General features: G+C 46.2%; 11 protein-coding genes across 16 annotated transcripts; 7 read left to right on the forward strand and 4 right to left on the reverse strand.

The window, feature by feature from the left end:
- Window positions 1–9: 9 nt before the first annotated feature.
- On the forward strand, window positions 10–1,935 carry LOC117143329 (L-galactose dehydrogenase). The gene is made up of 3 exons (XM_033307985.1): window positions 10–471; window positions 527–1,065; window positions 1,275–1,935. Exons 1-3 carry the CDS (start codon window positions 43–45, stop codon window positions 1,333–1,335), a joined length of 1,029 nt encoding a protein of 342 aa, XP_033163876.1. The 5' UTR covers window positions 10–42; the 3' UTR covers window positions 1,336–1,935.
- LOC117143328 (L-galactose dehydrogenase) lies at window positions 1,347–4,604 on the forward strand. Its single transcript, XM_033307984.1, has 4 exons — window positions 1,347–2,112; window positions 2,284–2,725; window positions 2,783–3,159; window positions 3,599–4,604. Exons 1-4 carry the CDS (start codon window positions 1,967–1,969, stop codon window positions 3,669–3,671), a joined length of 1,038 nt encoding a protein of 345 aa, XP_033163875.1. The 5' UTR covers window positions 1,347–1,966; the 3' UTR covers window positions 3,672–4,604.
- Window positions 4,605–5,139: 535 nt separating this feature from the next.
- LOC117143332 lies at window positions 5,140–7,226 on the forward strand. Of its 3 annotated transcripts, none has more exons than XM_033307991.1 (4): window positions 5,140–5,344; window positions 5,855–6,251; window positions 6,307–6,422; window positions 7,057–7,226. In XM_033307991.1, the coding sequence occupies exons 1-3, from the start codon at window positions 5,245–5,247 to the stop codon at window positions 6,356–6,358; spliced, it is 549 nt and encodes a 182-aa protein (XP_033163882.1). In that variant the 5' UTR covers window positions 5,140–5,244; the 3' UTR covers window positions 6,359–6,422; window positions 7,057–7,226. The 3 variants fall into 3 exon arrangements, with proteins under 3 accessions (XP_033163882.1, XP_033163883.1, XP_033163881.1); XM_033307990.1 differs by lacking the exon at window positions 6,307–6,422 and adding an exon at window positions 6,653–6,946 and having other exon boundaries at window positions 5,141–5,344; XM_033307992.1 differs by lacking the exon at window positions 6,307–6,422.
- Window positions 7,227–7,465: 239 nt separating this feature from the next.
- Window positions 7,466–9,269, forward strand: LOC117143327 (solute carrier family 35 member F6). The gene is made up of 4 exons (XM_033307983.1): window positions 7,466–7,827; window positions 7,896–8,043; window positions 8,131–8,284; window positions 8,346–9,269. Exons 1-4 carry the CDS (start codon window positions 7,760–7,762, stop codon window positions 9,119–9,121), a joined length of 1,146 nt encoding a protein of 381 aa, XP_033163874.1. The 5' UTR covers window positions 7,466–7,759; the 3' UTR covers window positions 9,122–9,269.
- A 191-nt stretch (window positions 9,270–9,460) lies between these two features.
- Window positions 9,461–10,617, reverse strand: LOC117143331 (mitochondrial glutamate carrier 1). 2 transcript variants are annotated; one of them, XM_033307988.1, is made up of 3 exons: window positions 10,536–10,617; window positions 10,339–10,473; window positions 9,461–10,269 (listed from the first exon to the last, which is right to left on the reverse strand). In XM_033307988.1, the coding sequence occupies exons 1-3, from the start codon at window positions 10,589–10,591 to the stop codon at window positions 9,501–9,503; spliced, it is 960 nt and encodes a 319-aa protein (XP_033163879.1). In that variant the 5' UTR covers window positions 10,592–10,617; the 3' UTR covers window positions 9,461–9,500. The 2 variants fall into 2 exon arrangements, with proteins under 2 accessions (XP_033163879.1, XP_033163880.1); XM_033307989.1 differs by having other exon boundaries at window positions 10,335–10,609.
- A 14-nt stretch (window positions 10,618–10,631) lies between these two features.
- LOC117143330 (mitochondrial glutamate carrier 1) lies at window positions 10,632–14,638 on the reverse strand. Its single transcript, XM_033307987.1, has 6 exons — window positions 14,468–14,638; window positions 13,069–13,128; window positions 12,123–12,257; window positions 11,580–12,065; window positions 11,379–11,519; window positions 10,632–11,322 (listed from the first exon to the last, which is right to left on the reverse strand). The coding sequence occupies exons 2-6, from the start codon at window positions 13,125–13,127 to the stop codon at window positions 11,178–11,180; spliced, it is 966 nt and encodes a 321-aa protein (XP_033163878.1). The 5' UTR covers window position 13,128; window positions 14,468–14,638; the 3' UTR covers window positions 10,632–11,177.
- A 282-nt stretch (window positions 14,639–14,920) lies between these two features.
- LOC117143324 (putative protein tag-278) lies at window positions 14,921–17,621 on the forward strand. Of its 3 annotated transcripts, none has more exons than XM_033307980.1 (5): window positions 14,925–15,197; window positions 15,260–15,588; window positions 15,646–15,930; window positions 16,099–16,840; window positions 16,899–17,621. In XM_033307980.1, exons 1-5 carry the CDS (start codon window positions 15,038–15,040, stop codon window positions 16,958–16,960), a joined length of 1,578 nt encoding a protein of 525 aa, XP_033163871.1. In that variant the 5' UTR covers window positions 14,925–15,037; the 3' UTR covers window positions 16,961–17,621. The 3 variants fall into 3 exon arrangements, with proteins under 3 accessions (XP_033163870.1, XP_033163871.1, XP_033163872.1); XM_033307981.1 differs by having other exon boundaries at window positions 14,927–15,197; window positions 15,646–15,897; XM_033307979.1 differs by having other exon boundaries at window positions 14,921–15,197; window positions 15,646–16,840.
- On the reverse strand, window positions 17,558–19,254 carry LOC117143325 (aurora kinase C). Its single transcript, XM_033307982.1, has 3 exons — window positions 19,008–19,254; window positions 18,618–18,948; window positions 17,558–18,555 (listed from the first exon to the last, which is right to left on the reverse strand). The coding sequence occupies exons 1-3, from the start codon at window positions 19,107–19,109 to the stop codon at window positions 17,735–17,737; spliced, it is 1,254 nt and encodes a 417-aa protein (XP_033163873.1). The 5' UTR covers window positions 19,110–19,254; the 3' UTR covers window positions 17,558–17,734.
- A 288-nt stretch (window positions 19,255–19,542) lies between these two features.
- LOC117142928 (zinc finger protein 345) lies at window positions 19,543–21,368 on the forward strand. The gene is made up of 2 exons (XM_033307226.1): window positions 19,543–19,765; window positions 19,820–21,368. The coding sequence occupies exons 1-2, from the start codon at window positions 19,610–19,612 to the stop codon at window positions 21,272–21,274; spliced, it is 1,611 nt and encodes a 536-aa protein (XP_033163117.1). The 5' UTR covers window positions 19,543–19,609; the 3' UTR covers window positions 21,275–21,368.
- Window positions 21,369–21,391: 23 nt separating this feature from the next.
- On the reverse strand, window positions 21,392–23,782 carry LOC117142927 (major heat shock 70 kDa protein Ab-like). The gene has a single exon (XM_033307225.1). The coding sequence runs from the start codon at window positions 23,522–23,524 to the stop codon at window positions 21,590–21,592; it is 1,935 nt and encodes a 644-aa protein (XP_033163116.1). The 5' UTR covers window positions 23,525–23,782; the 3' UTR covers window positions 21,392–21,589.
- Window positions 23,783–25,198: 1,416 nt separating this feature from the next.
- Window positions 25,199–27,568, forward strand: LOC117143464 (major heat shock 70 kDa protein Ab). The gene has a single exon (XM_033308175.1). It carries the CDS (start codon window positions 25,463–25,465, stop codon window positions 27,395–27,397), a length of 1,935 nt encoding a protein of 644 aa, XP_033164066.1. The 5' UTR covers window positions 25,199–25,462; the 3' UTR covers window positions 27,398–27,568.
- The last annotated feature ends 87 nt before the right edge of the window (window positions 27,569–27,655 follow it).

Here is a 27,655-nt window from a genome sequence, read left to right on the forward strand (position 1 = left end):
AGAAGTTCTATTCATTCAAGCTTGATATTTGAACAGAAAAGGATGTGGGGATCACTGCCAGCTACGTTCGTCAAGGGTTTCCACGATGAGGAGCAGGTGCGTCGTATGGAGTACCGCCAACTGGGATCCACGGGTCTGCGAGTATCCAAAATTGCTTTGGGCGGTGCCACTCTCTCTAAGCTCTTCTCCGATGACTTTGATCACGAGGAGGGCATCCGCACGGTGCAGGAAGCCATTAGATCCGGTATTAACTACATAGACACAGCTCCCTTTTATGGCCAAGGCAAATCGGAGGAGCTGCTTGGCCAGGCGCTCAAGGATGTGCCCCGGGAGGCTTATTATATAGCCACTAAAGTTGCACGTTACGAGTTGGATCCAAGGAAGATGTTCGACTATACGGCTGCCAAAGCTCGGGAGAGTGTGAAACGGAGTCTGGAGCTGCTCCAGTTGGACAGGGTGGACATACTACAGGTGGGTTCGGTATACCAATCTATAGATTTGTCTATAAACTGACACCTTGTGACAGGTTCATGACGTGGACGCGGCACCTAGTCTGGACATGGTGCTGAATGAGACCATACCCGTCCTTGAAGAGTACGTCCAGGCGGGTAAGGCTCGATTCATCGGTGTCACCGCCTACGATGTGGACGTGCTGAAGGAGTGTGCCGAGCGGGGCAAGGGTCGCATCCAAGTGGTGCTCAACTATGCCCGTTACACCCTGTTGGACAACACCTTGCTGCGCCACATGAAGGCCTTCCAGGAGATGGGCGTGGGCGTAGTCTGCGCGGCCGCCCACTCGCTGGGACTCCTAAGCAACGCTGGACCCCAGTCCTGGCATCCTGGCAGTCCGGAACTCCTGGCCGTGGGCAAACGGGGAGCCGAAGTCTGCCAGCAGAGGAACGTGGAGCTGGGAAAGCTCGCCATGTACTATACGATGCAACTGGATGGGGCGGCCACCTTCCTCATCGGCATCCCCAACCGAAAGCTGCTGCGGATTAACTTGGACGCGGTCTTCGACGGTCTCACTCCCCACGAACAGGAAGTGCTGCAGTATCTGCGCGAAAAGTAAGTTGACCAACAACTGGTTACGCCGAACAGGGAACTGTGCAAGTCGGATTTGGTGTTACCAATCCTGCTATTGCATCACGGGCACGAACTTGGCCTCGGCATGGCCAAACTGGTTAATGGTCACTCAATCCAGAGCAGACTGCTCGAGTCCAACCTCCATTACAATCGCCACATTACATTGGTTTCCTTTTCTGTCTTCGTTTCAGCGTCTTTACCAAGTCCTACAGCTGGGGTTCCACTTTATCCACGGTTAACATGTTCAAATGAGCGACCACTTGGATGGGCAATCTTGAAACTTGAGCTCCAAAACCAAGAAATATTTGGAAATGCAGGAAGAACGGATTTAAAATGAACTTTAGATTATAATATTCAGCTATTTATTATTTATAACAGTCGGCCCAAAGGAAATTTTATGAAAATTTATTATTAAGTTATTCCGAGATAGGACCAGCTCAGGTCATTTAAGATTAGAAAATTCACGAGAAGTGTTTCATTTTTTAAATGTTGTATATATGTTTTACAAACAAACAAACAGCGGATTGATTTATATTTGTTTGTCTTGAGAGATCCAATGAGAAAGGCAGAGTGAGAGAAGAAAGCCGCTTACAAGCGATTACTGTTTACTGCAAAACAGAATTCATTTGAAGAACCTTTTCATTTAAGACTACTTTCCCTTAAAAAACTGAAATCCCTCTCTTGATTTTAATTCCAGAAGAGAAAACTAAAGAATTGTTCATACACTTGAATACCGCTCCAATATAGAAACTCATCTCTCTTTGATAAGAGGCAATCTGTGATGTTCAGAATATAAGCTATAGATATGAAATTAAACAGGCAGTACTTCTCTGACTGCCGATCGAATTTCAACAGACCGCGCAATATATTTGCATAATCAAAAATGTCTCGAACATTACCGGCTACCTATGTGAAGGGATTCCACGACGAGGAGAAGGTGCGCCAGATGGAATACCGCAATCTCGGAAAGACCGGCCTGCAAGTCTCGAAAGTCTCTTTCGGAGGCGGCGCCCTGTGCGCGAACTACGGGTAAGAGAAATCTTAACAAATGCAATTACTCTCGTACACAGAAAGAAAATACTTTGGCATTTAATAAAAAAAATTATAGAAAGTATTGCTGAAAGTACGAATTTGTAAATTAAAATAGTGGGAAAATTTTTAAGATTGTATTTATCTTTAATTTCATATACTTCTATTTAGTTTTAATTTGGAGGAGGGAATTCAGACGGTGCACGAGGCCCTAAAGTCAGGCATCAACTACATTGACACTGCTCCCTGGTACGGTCAGGGTCGCTCCGAGGAGGTCCTGGGACTGGCACTAAAGGATGTGCCGCGGGAATCCTACTATATCGCCACGAAAGTGGCTCGCTACGAACTGGACTACGATAACATGTTCGACTTTAGTGCCAAGAAGACACGCGAAAGCGTGGAGAAGAGCTTGAAACTCCTGGGCCTGGACTACGTTGATGTCATCCAGATTCACGACATCGAGTTTGCCAAGGATCTGGACATTGTGATCAACGAGACACTGCCCACTCTGGAGCAGCTGGTCAAGGAGGGCAAGGCCAGGTTCATTGGAGTATCCGCTTACCCGATTTCGGTGCTCAAGGAGTTCCTGACCCGAACAGCCGGAAGACTCGATGTGAGTTCATAGCATATACCTAAAACATCAAGTTTTGAATCTTATATCACCCACCAGACGGTCCTCACCTATGCCAGATACACCCTGACCGATGAAACGCTCCTGAAGTACCTGGATTTCTTCAAGTCCCAGAACCTGGGCATCATCTGTGCCGCGGCTCATGCCCTCGGACTGCTGACCAATGCCGGTCCACAGCCATGGCATCCGGCCAGTGATGAGCAGAAGGCCATTGCCCGGAAGGCATCGGAGGTCTGCAAGGAACGCGGCGTGGAGCTGGGCAAGCTGGCCATGTACTACACGATGAGCGGACTGCCCGAGGTGAGCACCTTCCTCACGGGCATGCAGACGCGCCAGTTGCTGCGAATCAACCTGGATGCCAACGAAGTGGGCCTCAGCGATAAGGAGCAGGAAGTGCTGCGCTACCTGAAAGAAAAGTGAGTGTCCGACTCGGAAGTTGGCCAAAAGCGGCACAGCGAAAATTGTGCAACTCGGATACAATGTTACCATTACATCACATCCACTTCCCCAGCTATTGGGGGTCCACAGCTCGGTTAGTTGTCCATACACGGCAGTGTGTGTGTGTGCATGATCGTTGTCAATCTTGGCCATCGGTGCAGTAGGCACCAGACAACCTCTTCCCCCCATACCCACTCCCCGGCAATTACTGACCACTTCCCCAAGTGCGCGATCTCTGCGATTCCCGCTTGGAGTTTGGAGGTTCAACTTGTGGGTCTCTCCACTGCAGCGTTTCGTGCTCCACAAGCATTATCCATACACATCAGCGATGCTTTTTCTCCTTTTGCTTTGGCTAATTTCACTATCCTCTCTATCAAGGCATTATGTAAATTTGATATTTTATGTTACTACTTTCAGTGTTTTGACCAAGCCTTTCGATTGGGAGGGCAACGAACTGGAAGTATATTGGGCGGCCCTGAAGAAGAAATAATGATGAAATGATCTTAAAATCGAAACGATAAATATGCACTTTGCGGCAAATGATTTGTGTTTTCTTTGGGTGACCTTTTTTATGCCCTACAGTGCCCTAGAAGTGAACTTCAGATGGAAAAATCAATTTATTTTGCAAACAACATTTGATAAGCGTTTAATCAGCGAGTGATAATTCTCACAGATAGCATATAACAATAAGAGAAGATAAGTGGTAAGCTCTTCAAGCCAAATCACATATATGTGACATAAATTATAGGGTGGGTAAGTCACCAACAAGCTCTTATAAATATGATTTGAAATATAAGAAAGCACGGTAGAGTTGTTTATTTAAAAATGAGCAAAATTAATTATTAATTAATTAATCCGAACAAATGCAGCAATCTTTTTCAAAATCCACAGCTTTGAAAACAGGCAATCACACGAAGGCATAACAACTTAATCAACTGCAGCTGAGCTTCCACAAATCTCTCGAAGTAAATGCATTTTTGGCCAATATTGAACAACGCCACTTCCACCTTTCGCTGGCTTGGCATGGCCAAAACCGAAATCGTTAACTAATTACACTTTAATTAACGCAATAAACGTATAACAAAAGACGTGAGCAACAACAAATGCTGGTGGAAAACTAACGAAGAAAATAAAAAGCAACCTCAAGATGAAAACCACTGCTCAAATTATTAAACTCGTTGCATGAAGGAGAACCAAAGTCGAGAGCATAGCCACTTGCAAAAAACGGGGAAGTTTAATAACATTTTGAATAATGAACGGCAACCAAAAAAATCGGTTGAATGCAGCGCTAAAAATGCGAAACGAATGCACCGCAGCAGAAATCCACATGCCACACGCGAAAAGCGGAAATGTCTTTGGAGCGATGCCGCATTTTGTTTTCCTTAAACTGCCGCTTTAAATAAATATTGATACCCTGGAAAAATGTAGTTTATCGTTTTAGGGCTTAGTTCAAATTAAAGTTAAAAGTATAGTAAACAAATTAATCAAATATTTATAATGTTAAGAGTTCTAAAACTTTTTTAATCTAGACCTTGTCAAAAGTATTTCGTATCTAAGATTTAAGATTTAATTAAGCGATGTTTAAACGCCAAAGTCTCTAAAAGAATTTTAAATAAATATTTTTGGCTTCCAGAAAAGGAATCCAAATCTTTTTATAGCTAGGCCTAATTGTAGAATATTTAAATTATTAAATATCATTTTGATGGGTACTTAATATGTCTATCCTTATGGAATAATTTTGGTTTTCCATCGGCTCTGCCAATAAATTTTCGCCTTATCAAAAGCGCAGTGCAATTAACTGTTTTCATGCTCTGCTATTGACCAAATTCTCATCGACTCTCTGTGGAGACGACTCTTCCTCTCTTAAGTCGAGTCATATTTCCAGTTTTATTTCATCGCCTGTGGTGAGCGGAGCTTTCGAGTCGCGCTTATATGCGCTGCGCAGGCGCAATTGTTTCGTCAGTTTGAATCTTGGCTTGCAGCAGTGAAGATATCTTCGAGAGTCAGGAAACTCGCTATAACTTTACATCGTTTTGTGTTAAATAATAATAAAGTGCAATAATATGTCGGGATTAATGAATGGCTTTCTGCTTTTGTTCGCCTGCAATTTGCTGTTGGCTGTGCACGTCTCCGCCAATAAGCAGCAGAAAAATCAAAACCAAGGTAAGATCGTCGACTTGGGCCAACAAAAGAACAACGTGACTGAATCATCCAGGTTGGGCGGAGAAATTCCCGATGCCAAGTTCTTTTGCTGCGCGCTGTTCTAGCCAGACCAAAATAAACAGAAACCGGTTAACAGCAATGCCGGCTATCTGAGAGATGAGTGAACTTCAACGGTTCGGTGGATAAGGTGCATAGAAATGGTAGGCTCAGGTGGTTCTAACGGTTACTTACGCGAAGAAAGCACTTAAAAGTGGCCAACAAAAGAAATGGAGAGTTAATAAAAACTTAAAGAAAGTTTAAAACCTTAAGCATGCTTTTATGTTTAGTTACTTGCATTTCTTTAATAGGGACAAAATGTACCTAGCTTACTAAACGTAAAACATTTACATTACATTAAAAAGCAAAATAAGCCAAGTCTAACAAGGCAGATATTTTTAGTTAATAGCATAGCCAACGTGTTACATAAACCACCTATAATGTCACCCATGAAATTGCTTCGCCCTATTGCAGAAATCTGGGAACAAGACCTTTCGGACACCTTTAAAATCGAGGGCAGCGACCAGGGCATTCAAAAGGTGAACCTCAAGTGCGGAGCAGACTCCATGAACGTGGTGCTGGAGACGGAGAAGCCCTTTACGGGCGTGATGTACACGCGTGGCAGTTTCTACAAGCAGTCTGCGCCGTGCTTCATGAAGCCATCTTCCAGCCAGGGATCCCGCACCATGGAGATGAACTTCCAGCTGGACCAGTGCCAGACGATCCGGGATGGTGACCTCTACACCAACATCGTGGTGATCCAGAACGACCCAGAGCTGATCACACCCGGAGATTCGGCCTTCTCGCTGGAATGCGACTTCCGGCAGCCTCGCAGCCTGGACGTGGAGGCCAGCATGCAGGCCAGGGACAGGTAAGGTGGCGGATCTGAGTCCGAATCTCTGATTACGATCTCTGATCTGCATTAGAAACCCACAAAAATTGCGCGGAGCACGCGGTGGAGCCCGCCAGCGCCAATAGATCTTTTCAACCACTCTAGATCTTTCCTCTTCGACTACAATCACCTCCAAAAGCTGTACATAAGGTACAAGAGAGATGACCAGTTTTTTTTGCTATACCCCCAACAACTAATACCAGCCAAGTAGCGCTATACTAACCTTACATAACCAACTTTGGTACACAACAATCACTTATGGTCCAGATAGGTACTCCTCATAGGATATTCGAATTCGTGCGAATACCTCAGTCCACTTGTTGTAACCTCCGCCTTTAATCACACCACCAGTACAATACCAACATACATGCATTCCACAGAGTGGCCACTGGTTCGAAAATTACACTCACAAGTCCTGATCCCGCGGCACCCACGGAACACCTACACAACTCGGTGGTCAGCAACAGCGACTCGGTCGCATACATACCAAAGTTCAGTCGGCCAAATAGAACCATACACCTGGGCTCCGTGGAGGAAGTGACGCTGCCATCGTCGTCCTCCCAGGCGCGAGATGAGCTCTAGGAACACCTACACTGCACGAAACGATACTAAAATAGAACACAAGATACTCAAAGACATTATCACAACACTTAAAGAAACACCACAGAGTACAGGTGAGGCGACAGGACACGCTTTGTTTGCCAACTGTGTTTTTGCTTGCTAATGTTTGCTAAATATCCATTTTGCGATCCTGTACTATATTATAATATTAAATTATTTACAGGAAATTAGCACAGAATGCGACGCAGGCGCCAACGGAAGCAAATTGATGGCGATTGTGCGGCAAATGCATTAACACCACTTCATGTATTTTCATTTAAATGGTTTTTCATATCCTGTGATATTTTTTAAGTTTGTGTTTAATAAAAACTTGGCAAAAGTAATTGAAAACAATTTATCCATTTTTCTGTTGAACAATTTATACAATTTGTAAGGTCTCAGAAATCGTCAAGGATGTGACACTTCCCTAAATATTAAGTCCATAAGCATTTTGGTGTCAATTAAGTTTTAATTTCAAAAAGCCCGCGCCTTTTAAAAACCCACCAGTTGCTTTGTAGTATGACCATATTCGTTGTTGATTTCTTGTTCACTCTATTTTGTGTAGTATTTTTGCTATCCCGTGCGGTCACACTGTTGGCGAAAAAAAAATAAACAAAAGTCCCGTAAAGACAAACTAATTCGCACTACTTGCAGAAAAAATTACTAGTTACTTAGGTTTTTGACCTTGAAAAAGGTAGAGTTACTGGTTAATGACCACAACCACTTAAGTAGATTATATAGATCAGTGGAAGGTCAGTCAATTGCCCGTCTGGCCGCACTTTCTTGCACTTATCACTGCGCAGTCACAATTGCGAATTGCACAAAGAACGTCATTATTTATAAATCGAATTAACGCTGCACCCGAAAAGTGAATCCTCCGCCGACGAATGGATCATCGTGTTTTCCTGTCGCTGATATTTGTGCTCAGCGGCACCTTCAACGTTCTGGTGGTGAAGTGAGTACCAAAAGATCGCTTAATAATAGTAAGTAATATGTGTAAATAATGCTGTGTGCACATTGCAGGTGGGCCAATCAACAACAGGTAATCGGCAGCGATGGAAAACTTCATGGATTCCAACATCCAGTGGTGTTCACACTGCTCATGTTCCTGGGCGAGTTCCTGTGCTTTGTGGCCTTCAAGGTGATCCGCCTGATCTCCAGTCGTCGTGGAGTAAGTTCCAATGCCGGTTGGTTTATAACCGGCAAAGCTTTCGTGTTTAAGAAACTTTAATTGTAATCATCTGGCAATCGTGCACAGGTCGTATCCGATCTGGATAGCATCTTGTCGCAGGACAGCAGTGAGTTCCGCCCTGTGAGCATGCTACTGCCCACCTTGCTAGATGCGGCAGCCTCCATTCTGTTGTTCACCGGACTTTACTTGACATACGCCACCAGCTTTCAGATGATAAGAGGTACTTCTATCAGCAAATGCCCTTGCTTATCTTTACTTACGTCGCCTCATCTTTCCCGCAGGCGCCGCCCTGATCTTTGTGGGCATCTTTAGCACCATGTTTCTGAACCACACGCTGACCGGACGGCACTGGTTGGCCATATTTACGATATCCTGCGGCCTGCTGGACATTATCAGTCTGGACGTCCATCGCGTTGAATACGACCTGGTTACGTTGCCTTACACGGACTACAAATCCATTCTGACCGGCGACTTACTCATCATCATTGCTGAGATTCTGCACGGACTGCAGTATGTTTGCGAGGAGAAACAGCTTAAAACCTCGAATGTTGCTCCTTTGCAAGCTGCTGGCTGGCAGGGAATCTTCGGCTTGGGCATCACCTCGCTGCTGGCCATTTGCTTGAACTTCCTGCCGAGCATTGATCCATTCAGCTGTAGTTCACGTGCAGTTTTCGACGATTGGGGTGATCTCTTTGCGGCTCTGCAGGGGAGTATCTCATTGATTATGGCTCTGATTGCCTTCACCATCTCATGTGCCATGTACAACTTCATTGGACTGTACATAGCGATGTACTCGTCCAGCGCCAATCGGCTTCTGGCCGATGGCCTACGCGTGTACTTCATCTGGGTGTTCGTGATTATCATGGAGTGGGAGTACATGAACCTGGTCACGATCATGGGCTTCCTCATCCTGCAAATGGGTATCATCCTCTACCGACAGGCCCTATTCCTCGACTGGTATCGAGCTGCATTGGCCCGCTGGTATCGTGCTCGTTACGTGGATTTGGGTACTGAGAATGCGGCTGCTCCGAACAGCCGGCCAGCGGATGTGATCTAAGGTGGCTGAGGAGTAGCTGAGGTGAAAGGATTGTGATGAGAGAGATGGGCTGCAAATCAACCCTGGGCTGATTCTTGAAAATTACTTATCGATTATATGTATAGATGCAATAAGGAAATACACACATTAAATGTTAATTGAGCTCCTAGAAGTCATTTAATTTCATTAAATTCTAAATATTGGTTTATATTTGATAGTTCCTATATGATGTAACCGTCCAATTTGAGAGTCTCACTCCGATAGTTTCAAACCTGAGGGTCTAGCTTGCGTAGAAGACGGACGGACGGAAGAGACGGACATGGCTAAATCGACTCGGAGATGCAAAATTCTTATTCAGTATAATAACTAAATGGAAGGGGAAGAGACCTTTAATTATAAGTTACACAGATTTCGTTCGCTCGATGCCCAGAATCTTTTCGCCCACACCTAAAAAGTAAAACATTTGCGCGATACCAAATAGTGGAGCCAGCACCATAATCCGACATAGACCGCCCTTAAAGAATGCCTGTATGCCCTCTTCCTTAAGGGTCCTATTCACACAATCCATGATGCCTTTGAACTTCTTCTCGCCATCGGCCTGCAGACGAGTCTTGACCACATCAAAAGGGGTGACCATAAAGGCAGAAGTCATTCCGGACACGAGTCCAGCTATCAGAGACCAGTAGAAAACCGCTTCCCCAGAACCATCCGACTTGCGTGGACCTTGGTCATTTATGCAGGCCATTAACGGAAAGTACACCATCGAGAACGTGATGTCCCGCACACCAGTGGCGCCCACACCCTTGTACAAGCCGAAGATTCCACGCTCACGAAGTAGCGTCTTGGTCAGGCCCAAGGCCGTTATTTTTTTCACCTCTCGTCCTGCCGCTCGGTCGGCCGCAGCCAACCGCCCCGAGTCCTGCATCTGTATCTTGAGGAGCTCCATGGGCGTGGTGACCACGATCTGAAAGAGCCCGGCCAGGCCGCCGGCCAATGTAGCCCGCGTCAACGGAATAACCCCGTCATCGGAAGCCAGATGATACCGAAAGAAGTCGTTGGCGGTCAACTTGATGGCTTTCTCGGGCGTAATCAGCACGATGTTCACAGCTGAGCCTCTGTACATTCCAAAGTAGCCTTCGCTGGCGATAGTCTTTCGAAAACAGTCGGCGCTAAGGCAGTAGAGTTCTCCATTAGGCGGATAAAACACAAAACACAACCCAAACCGAAAACCTACTCACATGCTGGTGTACATGCGCTCTCCATTGGGACCTATTGGCTGGTTTTGCAGTCGCGTCTTAACCATGTCCAGTGGGTAGACGCATGCCACTCCAATAATACCGGCGACGCCGCCATTTATAATTTTCGGAAAAACGCTGTGATGGGTTCGCAATTAAATATAAGTTGTAGTATTAACCAGATGGTAGAAGTTATTAACTTAAACTTTTGCGGTTTTTTTGGCTCTTGATTCTTTTGCTCAACTTGTTCCAACATTTTTTTTATAGCCGAAGAAATAATTAATGTTGTACGAAAATTTTGAATTTACATTAGTATATTTCGTTAGTTCAATTCTGACGGTTTTTATAAAGCATACAATTTTTCTAGTCATGTTATTGAATGCCACTAAAAGTAAATTTCGCCTGGCAGCAAAGGAAAATGCATTACTAATACAATTTGATGCAAAATGTTGATGGCTAGCTGCGGATTGCCCGGGAAACAAAGACTAAATAGAGATAGTATCCAAACACAACAGTTATAGACTATGATATTAACCAAAAATGTACATTATATCAGCGATTAATTTGCTTTATCTTATTGTCATTGGAGCATCAGTTATCTTCTGACATGGTCTAAATACATATGTAGTACATCGTTTGAGTAGTTTAAGAGGACTGGGGAAAACTTTAACAAATTGGCTGGCTGGCGCATCGCTCGATTACATTAGCTTACTATAGAGACTTCACGATTACATTCATGGACAGCTTTAACAACATTTAAACACGATATACATACACATTCAATATTCAAAGAGAGTACATTTAAAATGCTTCGGTCTTGTCAATCTGCCATTCCAGGCCCCCTACTTTTTCTGATAGCCCAGCAGGCCCTCGGCCACGCCCAGATAGTAGACCGTTTGAGCGATTCCGAACAGAGGAGCAATCACAATCATTCGGCACAGGCCGCCCTTGAAGAAGGCGGTGGGTCCCTCGTGCTTCAGTGTCTTACTATTGGAGAATTTATATTAGCTTAAGTATATATGGGCGATATTTCTGGAACTCACGTGATACAATCGGATATGCCCTTGAACTCCTTCTCGCCGTCGGCCTTCTTAATCGCCTGCAGGCGCGTCTTGACCACGTCGAAGGGATTAACTGCGAGCGCAGCGGTGGAACCGGCCGCCAATCCCGCCAGGAAGGAGCACCTATTGAATTAACATAAAATTAATATAAAAATGACAAATAGACAACTATGCTTTACTTACCAGAACACAGCCTCGCCAGATCCATCGTTTCGTCGTGGACCCAGGTCATTGAGAGTAGCGAACAGGGGGAAGTAAATGATGGAGAAGGTGACATCTCGAAGTCCTGTGGCACCAATACCCTTGTACAGGCCAAAAATGCCCTTGTCCTTGATAAGCTGCGAAGCCAATTGGGTGGCCGACACCTTCTCCACCGTCTTGCCAGCCAACTTGGCCGCCGCCGCCACGCGACCCGCATCCTGCATCTGGATCTTGAGCAGCTCCATGGGCGTGGTGACGATAATCTGGAATGCTCCGGCCAAACCGCCGGCAACCATCTGACTGGTCAGCGGAAGTTTGCCATCCTTGGTGGTCAGCTTGTGGCGGAAGTAGTCGTTGGCGGTCAACTTGATAGCCTTCTCAGGTGTGATCAGTAGGATGTTCACGCCAGAGCCGCGGTACATGCCAAAGTATCCTTCGGCCTTGTACGTCTTGCGGAAGCAGTCGAACCTGGAAGGGTATTCCACATTATAACGCGATCTAGAGATACATCTCACATTTACTCACATGCTGTTGTACATGCGTTCGCCATTGGGTCCGATCTGCTGGTTCTGCAGCCTCGTCTTGACCAAGTCCAGTGGGAAGACGCATGTCACTCCGATGATTCCCGCGATTCCGCCGTTAATGATCTTCGGGAGCAGGCTGCAAATAGAGGAAATAAATCGGGGAGCTATCTCATTATGCTTGGCTAATTGACAATTACTTGCACTGCGCTAACTTTGCATTCGCGCTGTGCAACAACAAAATGTAAACAATAGTCTTATTGGCTTTGAACTTGGCCCACATATACCACCAGCGCTCTTAAGAGACTACTATTGAACATACAATTAAAGCAGAGAAAAGGTCAAATGGGTTGATCATTAATAAGGAAGGAATATTTGGCGCACTGCCAACAAAACATCATATGTATGATTGGATATAGTATCTTGTCTTAGCTTGCTTCTATTTTCGGCTTGCATTTTTTTTTAAACAATCGCGAGAACAAAAACCAAGTGCAAAATGCAATCATATTATGTCATAGTACTGCTATCCTTCTCTTCCGATTTGTCCTAGTTTTATTGCAACTACACGAGGGAAATGTGGGGTGAAGGGGAAAAACTGTCTGTTCGCTGAGGGCAAAGCACTTGAAAATGAAATGTGTATAAATGTCTATTTCATGTGACGAGTTTTGAACGATGATAAACTCAAATACAGTGGATATTGGCTAAGGGGAACTAATTTCAAAACCAAGAACATTAGTAGTATTTATTTTGAGTTAAAAAGCTATAAATCAATATATATAGATACAATATATACAGATGAGCCCTTTCATATAAATTTAATTTGTTATTATAATTCACAGGTGACTTTGCTTTGTTTGGCCGTGCAAAAATACATTTTGTAAAGCAAATATGTTTGTTTGTCTTTAAGATTAAATTACACAGGCTAATTGAAATGTTTATTGATAACTTACGCGAATTGCTGGTGCTGCGGCTGCGGCAGCGTTGTTGCGATGGTTCCACTGCTCGACATTCTGCGAAATACACACAACCATTAAAGATATATGTACATATGCTATATATCATGAGCAAACAAAGAATTGGTACAAACTAGTTTGTTTATAATTTGTAACAAAGGTACAAAAAATAGAGAGTACTATAAGAATAATATTATATTCTTTCCAACAATAACTTAAACAATAGGTATATGTATATTCCTTTATCGCAAACAACTGATATATCTGTTGGATTATTCTAATATACGCATATAATATATATGTATATTTGAAAAGTTCTTTTTCGAAGCTAACCGGTGGAATTTATCAAACAAACAATACAATTTTTGGTTGTCAGGCAGTATAGAAATACCCAATTAAGATTGTACATATCTATATAATTTATGGTTAATGTTTTGATTGCTTACTGAAATGAGCGAACAATAACCGAACCATAAATGTTTACACTCATGTAAGTTAAGCAACTGATAATGCTGTTGGGTGTGTGTATCATATGGGCGAATACTTAATATAGGTTGGCGATAAGCCGAGAATGTGGGATCCAAAGTTTATTGACATGATCGGCGGACCCCACGGAGATTAGCAGCAAATCGGTGGGCGCCATTAGTCGCTACTCGCGAATGAATGTTAAAATTGCTTCGTTAGCACAATTACACAAAGGTGCAAATCGAAAAAGTTTATCAAAAAGTTTGGTGGCTATCTATCTGCTCAGCTGTCAAGGCCGAATAACGGGTTATCCACGCTGCGCAGACGATAAGAGTGTCTGAACTTGTTATCATTTCTCGTTTTTGGGCAGAGCAAGTCAAGCATAAAGTTATCAGGTGGAAGAAATATCTGAAGCATAAAGATATCAGGTTGAAGAAAACCGATGGGGTGAAATAATAGTTTATAGCTGAAGTTATAAACTTCCGAAGATAAAAATAATTTTAGATTGCGGCACCTAACGGTAAATGGTAGTCCAGTTATTGATTATTGCCCAAATTTTTGTGAACTCGTAGGGGCGGGGGGCTCGCCGTTTTATGGCGACGTTTTTTCCCGTGCGCATGGTTCACCTGGCGGGCAGGTGAGATCCACACAACTGATACTGGACTACTATTATTAATGTTATTGAAGGCACACTTATTCCAGATTGTCTGCACTGGAGCAGCAACCACTTGTGCGGACTTTACGTAATTCTCGGTCTTTACCACCGCCATCGAGCACCTTTATTAAATTAATTTGATTGCCACTCTCTCTCGCCGCGCTGCGTATATGCGTTCGCGTGCGAAGCTCTCCCAAATGTTTAAATAAATTCCACCTGACCGAACGCCCCGCGGAGAAGTGAGGGTATCAATCGTAGCCGCGATATTGAACTCACTTTGCACTAGTTGCTGAGAAGCTCGTTTAATTGACTCCGGTTACTTTGAACTTAACGGCTGCTGCGGACAAGCAACACTTATTTGCGGCTAATTAAGCTAAATTAAAACTATTTATTGATATTCTCTTCGCGCGTCGCCGTCGCTTCTGGTCAGCGGAGTGACCGTTTCGACACCTTTGAAATATATCTTCGGCTCAAATTGGCTATCGCCTGGTGGTGCCAATCTGGTCACACTGAAACCTTGAGCTTGTCTTGAAACTTGTGAAAAACATAGCAAGCTTTAGAAATTTAATAAAAAAAAACGATATTCAACAATTATATTATTGAAAAGAACTGCAATTATTAATAATTCAGAAACTTTTAAAATATCCAAGGAGTAACGGGAAGAGTACGATAAGAATAAAATATAAAAAAAATAACACAACTAAATTCATCGATAGGCCTTCGCTACCATCAGTTATACCGATACCATCGTACCAGCTCTAAAGCAAAACAAGAAGAAAAACCATTCTTTTTCTGCAAAGGAAATAGTTGCAATTTGTTGATTTACTAGCTTAAATCGATTGTAAAATGAGTTCGGCTCGCTTCGCGCGCTCCGGCCGCGTCCGCATCTGCATCCTGATGACCATGTTCATCGTGCTCATCATGATGATTGTGATCTACCAAATGTCCCAACACCAATTGGACGAGAGCCGCGCCTTCCAAGAGGGCCTCAGTGTCCAGATGCAATGTGGGTCTATTGTTTCTATCTTGTTTTGCCCTTATGCCGACTGATTATGGTGATATCCACAGCTCTGAATGCCGAGAAACTGACTGCCGAGAAGAGAATGAGCGCGCTGCGCTCGGAAAAGATGACCCTGCAGGAGCAGTACGAGGGTCAGTTGGCGGAGGCACTACGGAAGCAGCACGACACGGAACACGCACTGCAAGAGAAGTTCGACGCCCAGGTGGAGAAGTACAAGCTGCTGGAGGTTAAGTACACCGACTTGGAGGCCGAGTGCGTTAAGAGCAAAAAGAAACACATCGAGGACACGAATGCGTTCGACCAAAAGCTGCAAAAGGTCCTGGCGGATCTTCATAAGGACAAGGCCAGCAAGGAGCGCGAGGTGGCTGCCTGGAAGGTATGCTTTTCTAATGCATCCAAGTGAATTTCTTAACAATATCTACTTATGCACCAGGAAAAACTGGAAAAGCTACAGCGCGATGGAGAGCACAAGATTCATGCCCTGGAAGCCACAATTGCGGAATTCAAGACCAACTGCAACTATGTACCTAAAGTCCAGCCCGCCGAGGCACCGGCCCATGGACACCAGCAGCAACTGAACAAGCCCGCCGAGCAGATGCCCACCACGCACCACTCAAATCCCGCCCAGCTGGCGCACAGCATTGAAAAGCCGCGCAACGAGAAGTCCTTCGATGCCCAAGTGCAAGTGAGTGAAGGCCTCTACAGGATTGGCGGCGGGGTAAATCTGCTAGCAACTAACCCAAATCAAAACCTAACAAACGCGTCTACTAACTTCACACTTAAGAGTAATGGTGATGGAACCCAGGAGCAGCCGAAACTGCCTCTGATGCCTTTTGCCGTGTCCAACAACCACAGCCTCATACTAAACTCTGTTGAAAACTTTCAGATTGTGCCCAAATCGGCCAGTGAGAAGCAGCAGCAGGAGGAGCCGCAACTGTCCGGCGGTCCTGTTTCCCCGCTGAGTGCACCCCGCAAGAGCAGCACACAAGCCTCAGTGGGCAGCGCGTCGGACAAGAAAGCAGGCGATGCCCCCAACGCATCTGTAGCCCCAAAAGTCAGTAGCAGCGGCCTTCCGCCGCTTGCAGTGCCACCAGCGAAGACAGAGCGCAAACTTCCCGAAAACGTGGCTCCCATTCCCGAGAACTTTGAAGACAAAACGGATACCAAGGGCGACGCTGTCGATGTAGACAACGCCGCCGAGGAGCTGCCGAAGAACGAGAACAACAATCGTTACGCCAACGCCGTAAATGATATGGAGGGCAACAAAAATGTAGGTGTAGCACCCAAACCCATCGAGGATTCGGGCGCCCATGAAGTTAAGGACGCGTTAAACGAGCCCAGCTTTAACTTGCCCGCCGCTGGTGGCGGCCAGAATTTCTTCGATGGCGAATTGCCGGCACCTGGTCCCGGACCCGTTCCCGATGAAACGGCCAAACAGATGGCCGAGGCAGCCGGTGCCGCCGGAGGTGGCGACGGAGATGACGACGACGATGTGGGTGATGTGGCAGTGAAACAGCCACAGCACCTGCTCGATACAGACAATCTAAACAACGAAATCATGGCTGACCAGGGTAAGGAGTTCGCCGAAGGCATCCACCTGGAAGACGGCATGGATGAAGATCAAGATGGTGAGTGGAAGTGCTCACAAATCGGAATAAATACTTAACACTTTAACTCAAATTGCAGAGGACGACTACTCCAATGGTGGTGCGGCACGCAAGAAGGGAGGCGAGGTTATTAGACACTAAGTAAGATAATTTTCTATTAATATTGAGCGGCAAGTGTGCAAAGGCTTAGAAACCCCTTTATATTAAAGCCGTGCTCGGTAAGCCATAGATTCTAGGGTTAATCATAACGATATGTCGCAAATCGATCATTAAATTTGTACGTTAATTGAAGATTACAAATCGAAATCTATCCTGGCTTGAGCACGCCCTAAGCTACTTAGTTTGTAGGTTAAGATCAGCGTCATGACTACCATCATTTCGTTAATAGCAAATGAAGAACAAGAAATTAAAACTCGCAGGAAATACAATACTCTGAGATGGAGCTACGAACAAATGCAGACATATTTAAAATGAAGACTGTTTCGGTTCAGCCTTGCAAATTATTAGTCCCGAACTAGCAATAATCGATATCGTTGCTATATCCTTAACCCCATTTCATTAACAAATATACTCTATATACTTGGTTTTCTGTGATAAAAATAACTCGCTGCACTGCATTTGGGCAATGTTGCCTGTTTTTTTGTCGCTGCCACCACGTTTCACTTCTGCATTTGCAATTCCGTCAACTCATTTCGCTAGAGATTAGGTAGCCACATAAGATAGGAGTGTACGCTAGCATTCGAAAACACACACACAAACTTTATTGGTAATGATAATAATAAACTTAATTGATAAATGTTAATTTCTCGTATCTCTATAAATGAAAATTTATGATGCCATAATTAAATTACGCGGCGAGCCCGAAACTAAAAATGTAATTAAAAGGAATTAACTGAAAATGAAACAAGAATGTGTTCACTGCGTGTGCGCCAGGATCCAAGGATGCACCATCACCTGATCCAGCGGTAAGCGGTGCTGCGGATTAAGGACCAGCAGCTTGGAAATGAGATGTGATGCTGCCTTGGAAATGTGCTCCGGCAGCTTGTAGTCCACCTTGAGAATCTTCTTGTAGGTCTCGTCATAGTTCTTCGAGTAGAAGGGAGCGTGGCCCACCAGCAGCTCAAAGCAGAGCACACCCAGGCTCCATAGATCCACGTTTTTCGTGTGTGGCTTGCCCTGAACCATTTCGGGAGGCAAGTAGTCGACAGTGCCGCACAGTGTCATGCGCATGGAGTTCGGTTCGTGCACGGACCAACCGAAGTCGGCGATCTTCAGGACGCCCTTGTGCCCGAGCAGCAAGTTCTCCGGCTTGATGTCCCTGTGAATGATGTCCCGCTCATGCAGATAAAGCAGCGCCGAGCACAACGCCTGAATATAGGTGGCCGACTGGCGCTCATCGAAACGCTTCATCGGCTGTGCCTGCAGGGCGTTAAAAAGCGTTCCTTGTGGCGCATACTCCAGGATCAGGTAGATGCGCACGTCGTCGTGAAAGTAGGCGTACAGACGCAGGATATGCGGATGACGCAGGTGCGATTGTATCTCGATCTCCCGGCGCACCTGGTGCTCCACATTGGACTCGCCAATCTGGCGCTTGAAGAGCACTTTTAGGGCCACCACGAACTGGGATTCCTTTTCGCGCGCCAAATAAACGTTGCCAAACTTGCCGCGTCCGAGCAGGCGACCAATATCAAAGTTGTTGAGCTCCCAGGTCTTCTTCGGCTTCTGGGGTTGGGTTTCTGCAGAAAATTACAACTGAGTTTGGTAATTGCAAAAGATTACAGCTGAAGCATTTACCCACCAGTCTTGGTTTTCTCTTTGTCTGCGGAGCTGCTGGCCGCACCCAGTTCCTTGGTGGATTCCGTGTTCGCACCAGCAGTTTTCTGCTTGGAAAGTGATTCGGGCTTCTTGGTGGGTGCTACTGGAGCCGGAGCAGCAAACTCTGATGTGGTTTTCTTCACGGACGGCACCATGGGTTTCTGGAAGTTGCTTCCTTCGGTGGAAGCTATAGGATTGGAGCCTCCTAGGCCTGGCTTAGTAGCCGGACGCACGGTGGTCGCCGCACTCCTGATCACAGCGCCAGAGGATCCTGGCAAGGGCTTGCTGGCTGGAGCCATATTCTCGCTGTTGGGCTGTATCACAATGGGACCAAATGAGAGTTTCAGCTGCACTCCAGAAATTTCCCACTTACCTTCTTTCCCAATAGCAAGTTCTTCTGCATATTGAGCACGGTTGCTGATTTTTCCGGAGCATTTTCCTTGGGACGCAGCACATGGTCAGACGGATGGGACATGGCGGCACGGGTACTCGACAACTAACAGAACAGATTACAATTTTGGTCACTTAACAATGAAAGTCGATATTGGGTAAAACATTCACGACTCCCGGGATCCTGTGAAAATAAAATGCCGTTCGTTTGAATTGTGAAGCGGGCGTGTGCGTGATGAGGAGAATGGCAAGTGTGCGATACTATCGGTTGGTGGAAAAATATCGTGACTTTTTAGTGTTAGACAATTTTATTTGGGTACCACTTGCATTTGAAATCGAGGGAATTATTTAATAAGGCTGAAACCTTTGGCATTCATGGTATTTTAACCTTAATTTCTATTTTGATTGACTATCGGAAGATATTTATAAATATCGCTAATTATGTACATCTCAATTCCAATATTTTTTAAACACGGTGACTGGGAACCGGAACAGCTGTGAGTTTAGCGGTCATCTCTGAAAATCAGCTGGTATCAATAAGCAAAGTTTCTCTGAAATTCAACGTTTATGATGTGATGCCAAATCATGGACACAGCGGAGATCCACGTAAATATAAACTCCCAGACTTGCCGCATCTGCCTGGAGACCCACGAGACCAATCTGTACATCCACGATGAGATTAAATACAACGATCTAATGTTGGAGCTCTGGCAGTTGCTGGAGGCCGTTTCCAAATTGAAGGTAAGGAGCTAGAATTTTTAAGAATCTTCGATAAATAAGTTCAACTCTTTTCAGTGGACATGGACGCACCCAAATCTACCTATGCATTTGTGCCAAAATTGCGCCCGCCGCCTGATCGGCGCCTATGAGTTCATGGTCGAAGTGGAAAACGCCCATGAAATTCTACAGAATCTCTTCGAGCAACAAGAAGTTGCTGCCAAGACGGATGAAGTTCATGTGGATGTCGTGGAGCTTATAGACCAGGACGATGTGGTCAGTATGGAACAATACCTGTCCACGTCTTTTGCGGAACAACACGTGGAAATGGAGGCGGAGTATGGAGACCAAGACTGTCCAGCATTTACTTCAGATGTGGGCGAAGATCCACTGTATACGAGCGAGGATCGTGATAATGAGCCTGAAGACCCCACTCAGCTGAAGCCTCTGCCAGGTGAAACAGAAAAAAAAGAATTTTCGCGGCCTTCCCAGTTGGGCAGTCGTTTGAATCATTCGGAGAACTTCATCTACAAGTGCGCCGTCTGTCCGCGTGTCTTTGCCAAAAGTGAATCTCTGACTCGCCATTTTTCCCAAGCCCACAAACTGACGGCGGACGTGGCCGCCATGAAGCTGGCCAACGAGAGCAGCGACACCGGTCTGCTAACCTGTGAGTACTGTCCGCGGACATTCAAGCGTCAGGACACACTCCGGCGACACATGCAAGCATTCCATCCCGACGCAATCGCATTGGAACCCGAAGAAACGACGGAAAACTCCGCCCGAAAACGCATAGCTAAGCGGCGAGACTGTCCACACTGTGGCTTGAGCTTTCCCGTAGCTAGCCTTACCATCCACATTCGGCGACATACGGGCGATAATCCGTACAAGTGCGATCAGTGCGAGAAGGCCTTTCCGCGCAGCCAAGATCTCAGTCTTCACATGCGTCAGCACACCGGCGAGCGTCCCAGTGAGTGCAAGATCTGCTCCAAGAAGTTCATTTCGCAGAACAAGCTGGCGCGACACATGCGGTTGCACACGGGTCAAAGGCCGTACTCCTGCAACATGTGCAGCAAGAGCTTTGTGCAGTCCAACGACCTAAAGATCCATATGCGCCGCCACACGGGCGAGCGACCATATCAGTGTGGAGTGTGCGGCGAGAGCTTCGTGTGCGGTTCGCACCTGAATATCCATCGAAACCGGAAGGGACATCTGGATGCTGTGATTCCGGGCAATGAAGTAGAGGCAAATATTGATCCTTATGTAAATGCTAGGGTCAACCAGCGCCGTTCGGAGGATATAGAGCGTATGCGCCTGCAACGCATTCCCGAGAACCAATTGCAACAGAGACTGGAAATGCTCCCCAAACCGGATGTCCCGACTACGTGCTACAAATGCGGTGTCTGTGAACAGAAATTCAAGAGCGGAGCTCTTCTGACCGTCCATCGCAATAAAATGAGCCATTATGAGATCGAAAGGGTTTACGAAAATCCCTTCGGGAAAAATCAGAAAATGATCAAAGCCGAGTATAATTAAAATGTATTACAAGCTAAAGAAAGCAACACGAATATAGAATGTAGAACGAACCCAATGCATATTAGATACTATTTGTATTAAAGTCTGCAAAACATTAAATGACAAGTTGACTTTTTTAAATTCAAATAAATAATTTATTTTTTCTATAAGAAATAACATTTTTGCCAACTTAAGACGGGCAATTAGGTAATACTATTGTTTTTCTACGGAATATTCGATTCAAACATTCTTATCAGTCTCAAAAACTTAAAACGAACTCATAATATAACCCATATGTTATAACCCATTGATGAACAAAAATTAGTCTCTTTGGCCTTAGTCGACCTCCTCGACCGTGGGTCCAGAGTAGCCTCCAAATCCTCCCGCCTGCTGGCCGCAGTTTGCTCCCGGACCACCAGCTCCAGCTCCCGCTCCTGCACCCTGCTGATGCATCTTGGTCATGATGGGGGAGCAGTGACGGGTGAGCTCCTCCAGCTTGTGGTCGAACTCCTCCTTCTCGGCGGTGGTGTTGCTGTCAAGCCACCGGATAGTGTCGTTGCACTTGTCCAGGACTGAGTTCTTGTCGGCCTCGTCCAGTTTGCCAGCAGGTGCCTGATCCACGGCCTGCTTCACATTGAAGACGTAGCTTTCCAGGGCATTTCGAGAGGTTATGCGCTGGCGCTGCTTCTCGTCCTCGTCGGCGTACTTCTCAGCCTCGTTCACCATGCGATCAATCTCAGCCTGCGAGAGGCGTCCCTTGTCGTTCTTGATCGTGATGTTCTTGGCCTTGCCCGTGCTCATCTCCTTGGCGCTGACGTTCAGGATTCCATTGGCGTCCATATCGAAGGTAACTTCTATCTGGGGCACACCCCTTGGTGCAGGCGGAATGCCGGACAGATCGAAGGTGCCCAATGCATTATTGTCCTTCGTCATCGCACGTTCGCCCTCATACACCTGGATGGAGACTCCGGGCTGGTTGTCCGAATATGTGGAGAACGTCTTAGTCTGCTTGCACGGAATGCGGCAGTTGCGCTCGATCAACTTGGTCATTACACCTCCAGCGGTCTCAATTCCCAATGAAAGTGGGGCCACGTCCACTAGCAGCACATCTTGGATCTTGCCGCTCTGGTCTCCGCTGAGGATAGCGGCCTGCACAGCAGCTCCGTATGCCACTGCCTCGTCTGGGTTGATGGATAGGTTGAGGTTCTTGCCGTGGAAGAACTCCTGCAGCAGACTTTGTACCTTGGGAATGCGAGTGGATCCGCCGACGAGCACGATGTCGTGGATCTGACCCTTGTCCATCTTAGCATCGTTGAGGGCCTTCTCCACAGGCTGCAGGGTGTTGCGGAATAGGTCCGCGCACAGCTCCTCAAACCTGGCGCGGCTCACTTTGGTGTAGAAGTCCTGACCCTCAAACAATGCGTCGATCTCGATGGTGGCCTCCGTGCTGGAGGAGAGTGTGCGCTTGGCCCGTTCAGCTGCTGTTCTGAGGCGTCGAAGGGCGCGAGGGTTGGAGCGCAGATCCTTTTTGTACTTGCGCTTGAACTCCTCCGCCAGGTGGGTAACTAGCCGGTTGTCAAAGTCCTCGCCGCCCAAGTGTGTGTCTCCGGCTGTGGAGCGCACCTCGAACAGTGATCCCTCGTCGATGGTCAGGATGGAGACATCGAAGGTGCCGCCGCCCAAGTCGAAGATAAGCACATTGCGCTCACCCTTGAGGTTCTTGTCCAGTCCGTAGGCCAGTGCTGCCGCCGTGGGCTCATTGATGATGCGGAGCACATTCAGGCCGGCGATGTGACCAGCGTCTTTGGTAGCCTGGCGCTGGGAGTCGTTGAAGTAGGCTGGAACTGTGATGACTGCATCTGTGATGCTCTCTCCCAGATACGCCTCCGCCGTCTCCTTCATCTTGACCAGCACCATTGAGCTGATTTCTTCGGGGGCAAATCTCTTGGACTCACCCTTATATTCCACCCCGATCTTGGGCTTTCCGCCTTCGCTTACCACCTTGAAAGGCCAGTGCTTAATGTCCTCTGCGATCTTGGGGTCGTCGTATTTTCGGCCGATGAGTCGCTTGGCGTCGAACACTGTGTTTCTGGGGTTCATGGCCACCTGGTTCTTGGCCGGATCCCCGATGAGGCGTTCCGAATCTGTGAAAGCCACGTAGGACGGCGTGGTGCGGTTGCCCTGGTCGTTGGCGATAATCTCCACCTTGCCATGTTGGTAGACACCCACGCAGGAGTAGGTGGTGCCCAGATCGATTCCAATAGCAGGCATTGTGTGTGAGTTCTTCTTTCTCGGTAACGACTTGTTGAAAGTATTCAGAGTTCTCTTCTTGCCTTCAATAATTACTTCTTCGTTGATTTCAGTAGTTGCAGTGATTTACTTGGTTGCTGGTTACTTTTAGTTGATTCACTTTAACTTGCACTTTACTGCAGATTGTTTGTTTAGCTTGTTCAGCTGCGCTTGTTTGTTTGCTTAGCTTTCGCTTAGCGATGTGTTCACTTTGCTTGTTTGAATTGAATTGACGCTCTGGGAACGAAGCGGCTCTATTTATACTCCGGGCGCTCTTTTCGCGAACATTCGAGGCGCGCTCTCTCGAAGCAACGAGAACAGTGTGCCGTTTACTGTGTGTCAGAGTGAGAGAGCATTAGTGCAGAGAGGGAGAGCCACATAACGATGAGAGAATAGCGGCCAGAGAAATTTCTCAAGTCTTCTTTCTGCCAAACAAATGACCTACCGCAACAACCAGTTTGTTTTGGGATTCTAGAAAATTCGTTTTATTTTGGAAATTTCTTTATAAATACGGCTGCTTAAATAACTTATGTTAAAGATAATCACAGAGCATTTTTACGAGGATGGTCCAAAGTTGGACCTATGCAACTTTGACAAAATACGCTTCAAAATGTATTTATTAACTTAAAAAAAGCATTTATTTATTAGTTTGATCAGACAATTGGATGAAAATGATTAGTTTATTGTATTTCAAATTACATACATATACATATACGTTAAATTATCACATATGTAGGTTTATGTATGTTTGTATTACATATGCATGCAAAATCATATGCAAAAACAGATGCTTTTATGAAAACAACGTAATGTAACTAAATTTAATTACTAATCTTTCCGAAGGGTCATCTTTCAATTGCAAGAACTTAGCGATGAATTTACATGTAAGCCAATTTAAAATTTGTATAATCTGAGGCTTGACAGATTTTGGGGTTTGTTGGAGCTGAAAGGGGCGTTGCAATGTTTTAAATTTATTTAAATAAAACCTGTGCTGGTTAGGCGCCACAAGTTCCACAAGGTTTTTGGTCTCACCTTTCTAAATATGTACATAGCATTTAGTTTAATTAAATTCAATGAATCTAGTACACATGCTTGACTTATTGAATGGAGCTAACCACATAAAATACATAAGTACATATATGTAAATTCGCAACTAAATTGTAATACACTTTCCAGACCCTTAAATTTATGTTATCCAATATTAAAACAGAAGAAAGTCCGTTAATAACAGGCTAAAATAATCTTTAATACATAAAAACAGTTTATTGACGGTATTGATACTGTATGTATGCCGATTGGACATTTATTGGCTTAGAAACGCATCAATTTTTTTGGCGGCATGCGGAATAAAGTGCTGCTATTATCTTTAACATAAGTTATTTAAGCAGCCGTATTTATAAAGAAATTTCCAAAATAAAACGAATTTTCTAGAATCCCAAAACAAACTGGTTGTTGCGGTAGGTCATTTGTTTGGCAGAAAGAAGACTTGAGAAATTTCTCTGGCCGCTATTCTCTCATCGTTATGTGGCTCTCCCTCTCTGCACTAATGCTCTCTCACTCTGACACACAGTAAACGGCACACTGTTCTCGTTGCTTCGAGAGAGCGCGCCTCGAATGTTCGCGAAAAGAGCGCCCGGAGTATAAATAGAGCCGCTTCGTTCCCAGAGCGTCAATTCAATTCAAACAAGCAAAGTGAACACATCGCTAAGCGAAAGCTAAGCAAACAAACAAGCGCAGCTGAACAAGCTAAACAAACAATCTGCAGTAAAGTGCAAGTTAAAGTGAATCAACTAAAAGTAACCAGCAACCAAGTAAATCACTGCAACTACTGAAATCAACGAAGAAGTAATTATTGAAGGCAAGAAGAGAACTCTGAATACTTTCAACAAGTCGTTACCGAGAAAGAAGAACTCACACACAATGCCTGCTATTGGAATCGATCTGGGCACCACCTACTCCTGCGTGGGTGTCTACCAACATGGCAAGGTGGAGATTATCGCCAACGACCAGGGCAACCGCACCACGCCGTCCTACGTGGCTTTCACAGATTCGGAACGCCTCATCGGGGATCCGGCCAAGAACCAGGTGGCCATGAACCCCAGAAACACAGTGTTCGACGCCAAGCGACTCATCGGCCGAAAATACGACGACCCCAAGATCGCAGAGGACATTAAGCACTGGCCTTTCAAGGTGGTAAGCGAAGGCGGAAAGCCCAAGATCGGGGTGGAGTATAAGGGTGAGTCCAAGAGATTTGCCCCCGAAGAAATCAGCTCAATGGTACTGGTCAAGATGAAGGAGACGGCGGAGGCGTATCTGGGAGAGAGCATCACAGATGCAGTCATCACAGTTCCAGCCTACTTCAACGACTCCCAGCGCCAGGCTACCAAAGACGCTGGTCACATCGCCGGCCTGAATGTGCTCCGCATCATCAATGAGCCCACGGCGGCAGCACTGGCCTACGGACTGGACAAGAACCTCAAGGGTGAGCGCAATGTGCTTATCTTCGACTTGGGCGGCGGCACCTTCGATGTCTCCATCCTGACCATCGACGAGGGATCACTGTTCGAGGTGCGCTCCACAGCCGGAGACACACACTTGGGCGGCGAGGACTTTGACAACCGGCTAGTTACCCATCTGGCGGAGGAGTTCAAGCGCAAGTACAAGAAGGATCTGCGCTCCAACCCTCGCGCCCTACGACGCCTCAGAACAGCAGCTGAACGGGCCAAGCGCACACTCTCCTCCAGCACGGAGGCCACCATCGAGATCGACGCATTGTTTGAGGGTCAGGACTTCTACACCAAAGTGAGCCGAGCCAGGTTTGAGGAGCTGTGCGCGGACCTCTTCCGCAACACCCTGCAGCCTGTGGAGAAGGCCCTCAACGATGCTAAGATGGACAAGGGTCAGATCCACGACATCGTGCTCGTCGGCGGATCCACTCGCATTCCCAAGGTACAAAGTCTGCTGCAGGAGTTCTTCCACGGCAAGAACCTCAACCTATCCATCAACCCAGACGAGGCAGTGGCATACGGAGCTGCTGTGCAGGCCGCTATCCTCAGCGGAGACCAGAGCGGCAAGATCCAGGACGTGCTGCTGGTGGACGTGGCACCACTTTCATTAGGAATTGAGACCGCTGGAGGTGTAATGACCAAGTTGATCGAGCGCAACTGCCGCATTCCGTGCAAGCAGACTAAGACGTTCTCCACATATTCGGACAACCAGCCCGGAGTCTCCATCCAGGTGTATGAGGGCGAACGTGCGATGACGAAGGACAACAATGCATTGGGCACCTTCGATCTGTCCGGCATTCCGCCTGCACCAAGGGGTGTGCCCCAGATAGAAGTTACCTTCGATTTGGACGCCAATGGAATCCTGAACGTCAGCGCCAAGGAGATGAGCACGGGCAAGGCCAAGAACATCACGATCAAGAACGACAAGGGACGCCTCTCGCAGGCCGAGATTGATCGCATGGTGAACGAGGCTGAGAAGTACGCCGACGAGGACGAGAAGCAGCGCCAGCGCATAACCTCTCGAAATGCCCTGGAAAGCTACGTCTTCAATGTGAAGCAGGCCGTGGATCAGGCACCTGCTGGCAAACTGGACGAGGCCGACAAGAACTCAGTCCTGGACAAGTGCAACGACACTATCCGGTGGCTTGACAGCAACACCACCGCCGAGAAGGAGGAGTTCGACCACAAGCTGGAGGAGCTCACCCGTCACTGCTCCCCCATCATGACCAAGATGCATCAGCAGGGTGCGGGAGCGGGAGCCGGAGCTGGTGGTCCGGGAGCAAACTGCGGCCAGCAGGCGGGAGGATTTGGAGGCTACTCTGGACCCACGGTCGAGGAGGTCGACTAAGGCCAAAGACACTAATTTTTGTTCATCAATGGGTTATAACATATGGGTTATATTATAAGTTCGTTTTAAGTTTTTGAGACTGATAAGAATGTTTGGATCAAATATTCCGTAGAAAAACAATAGTATTACCTAATTGCCCGTCTTAATTTGGCAAAAATGTTATTGCTTATAGAAACAATAAATTATTTATTTGAATTTTAAAAGAAGTCAATTTGTTTGCATTTTTGGGTACTTAATACGCCCATAACAATTAAAAAA

The sequence above is a fragment of the Drosophila mauritiana genome, chromosome 3R, assembly GCF_004382145.1.
Source record: "Drosophila mauritiana strain mau12 chromosome 3R, ASM438214v1, whole genome shotgun sequence".
Classification (NCBI taxonomy): domain Eukaryota; kingdom Metazoa; phylum Arthropoda; class Insecta; order Diptera; family Drosophilidae; genus Drosophila; species Drosophila mauritiana.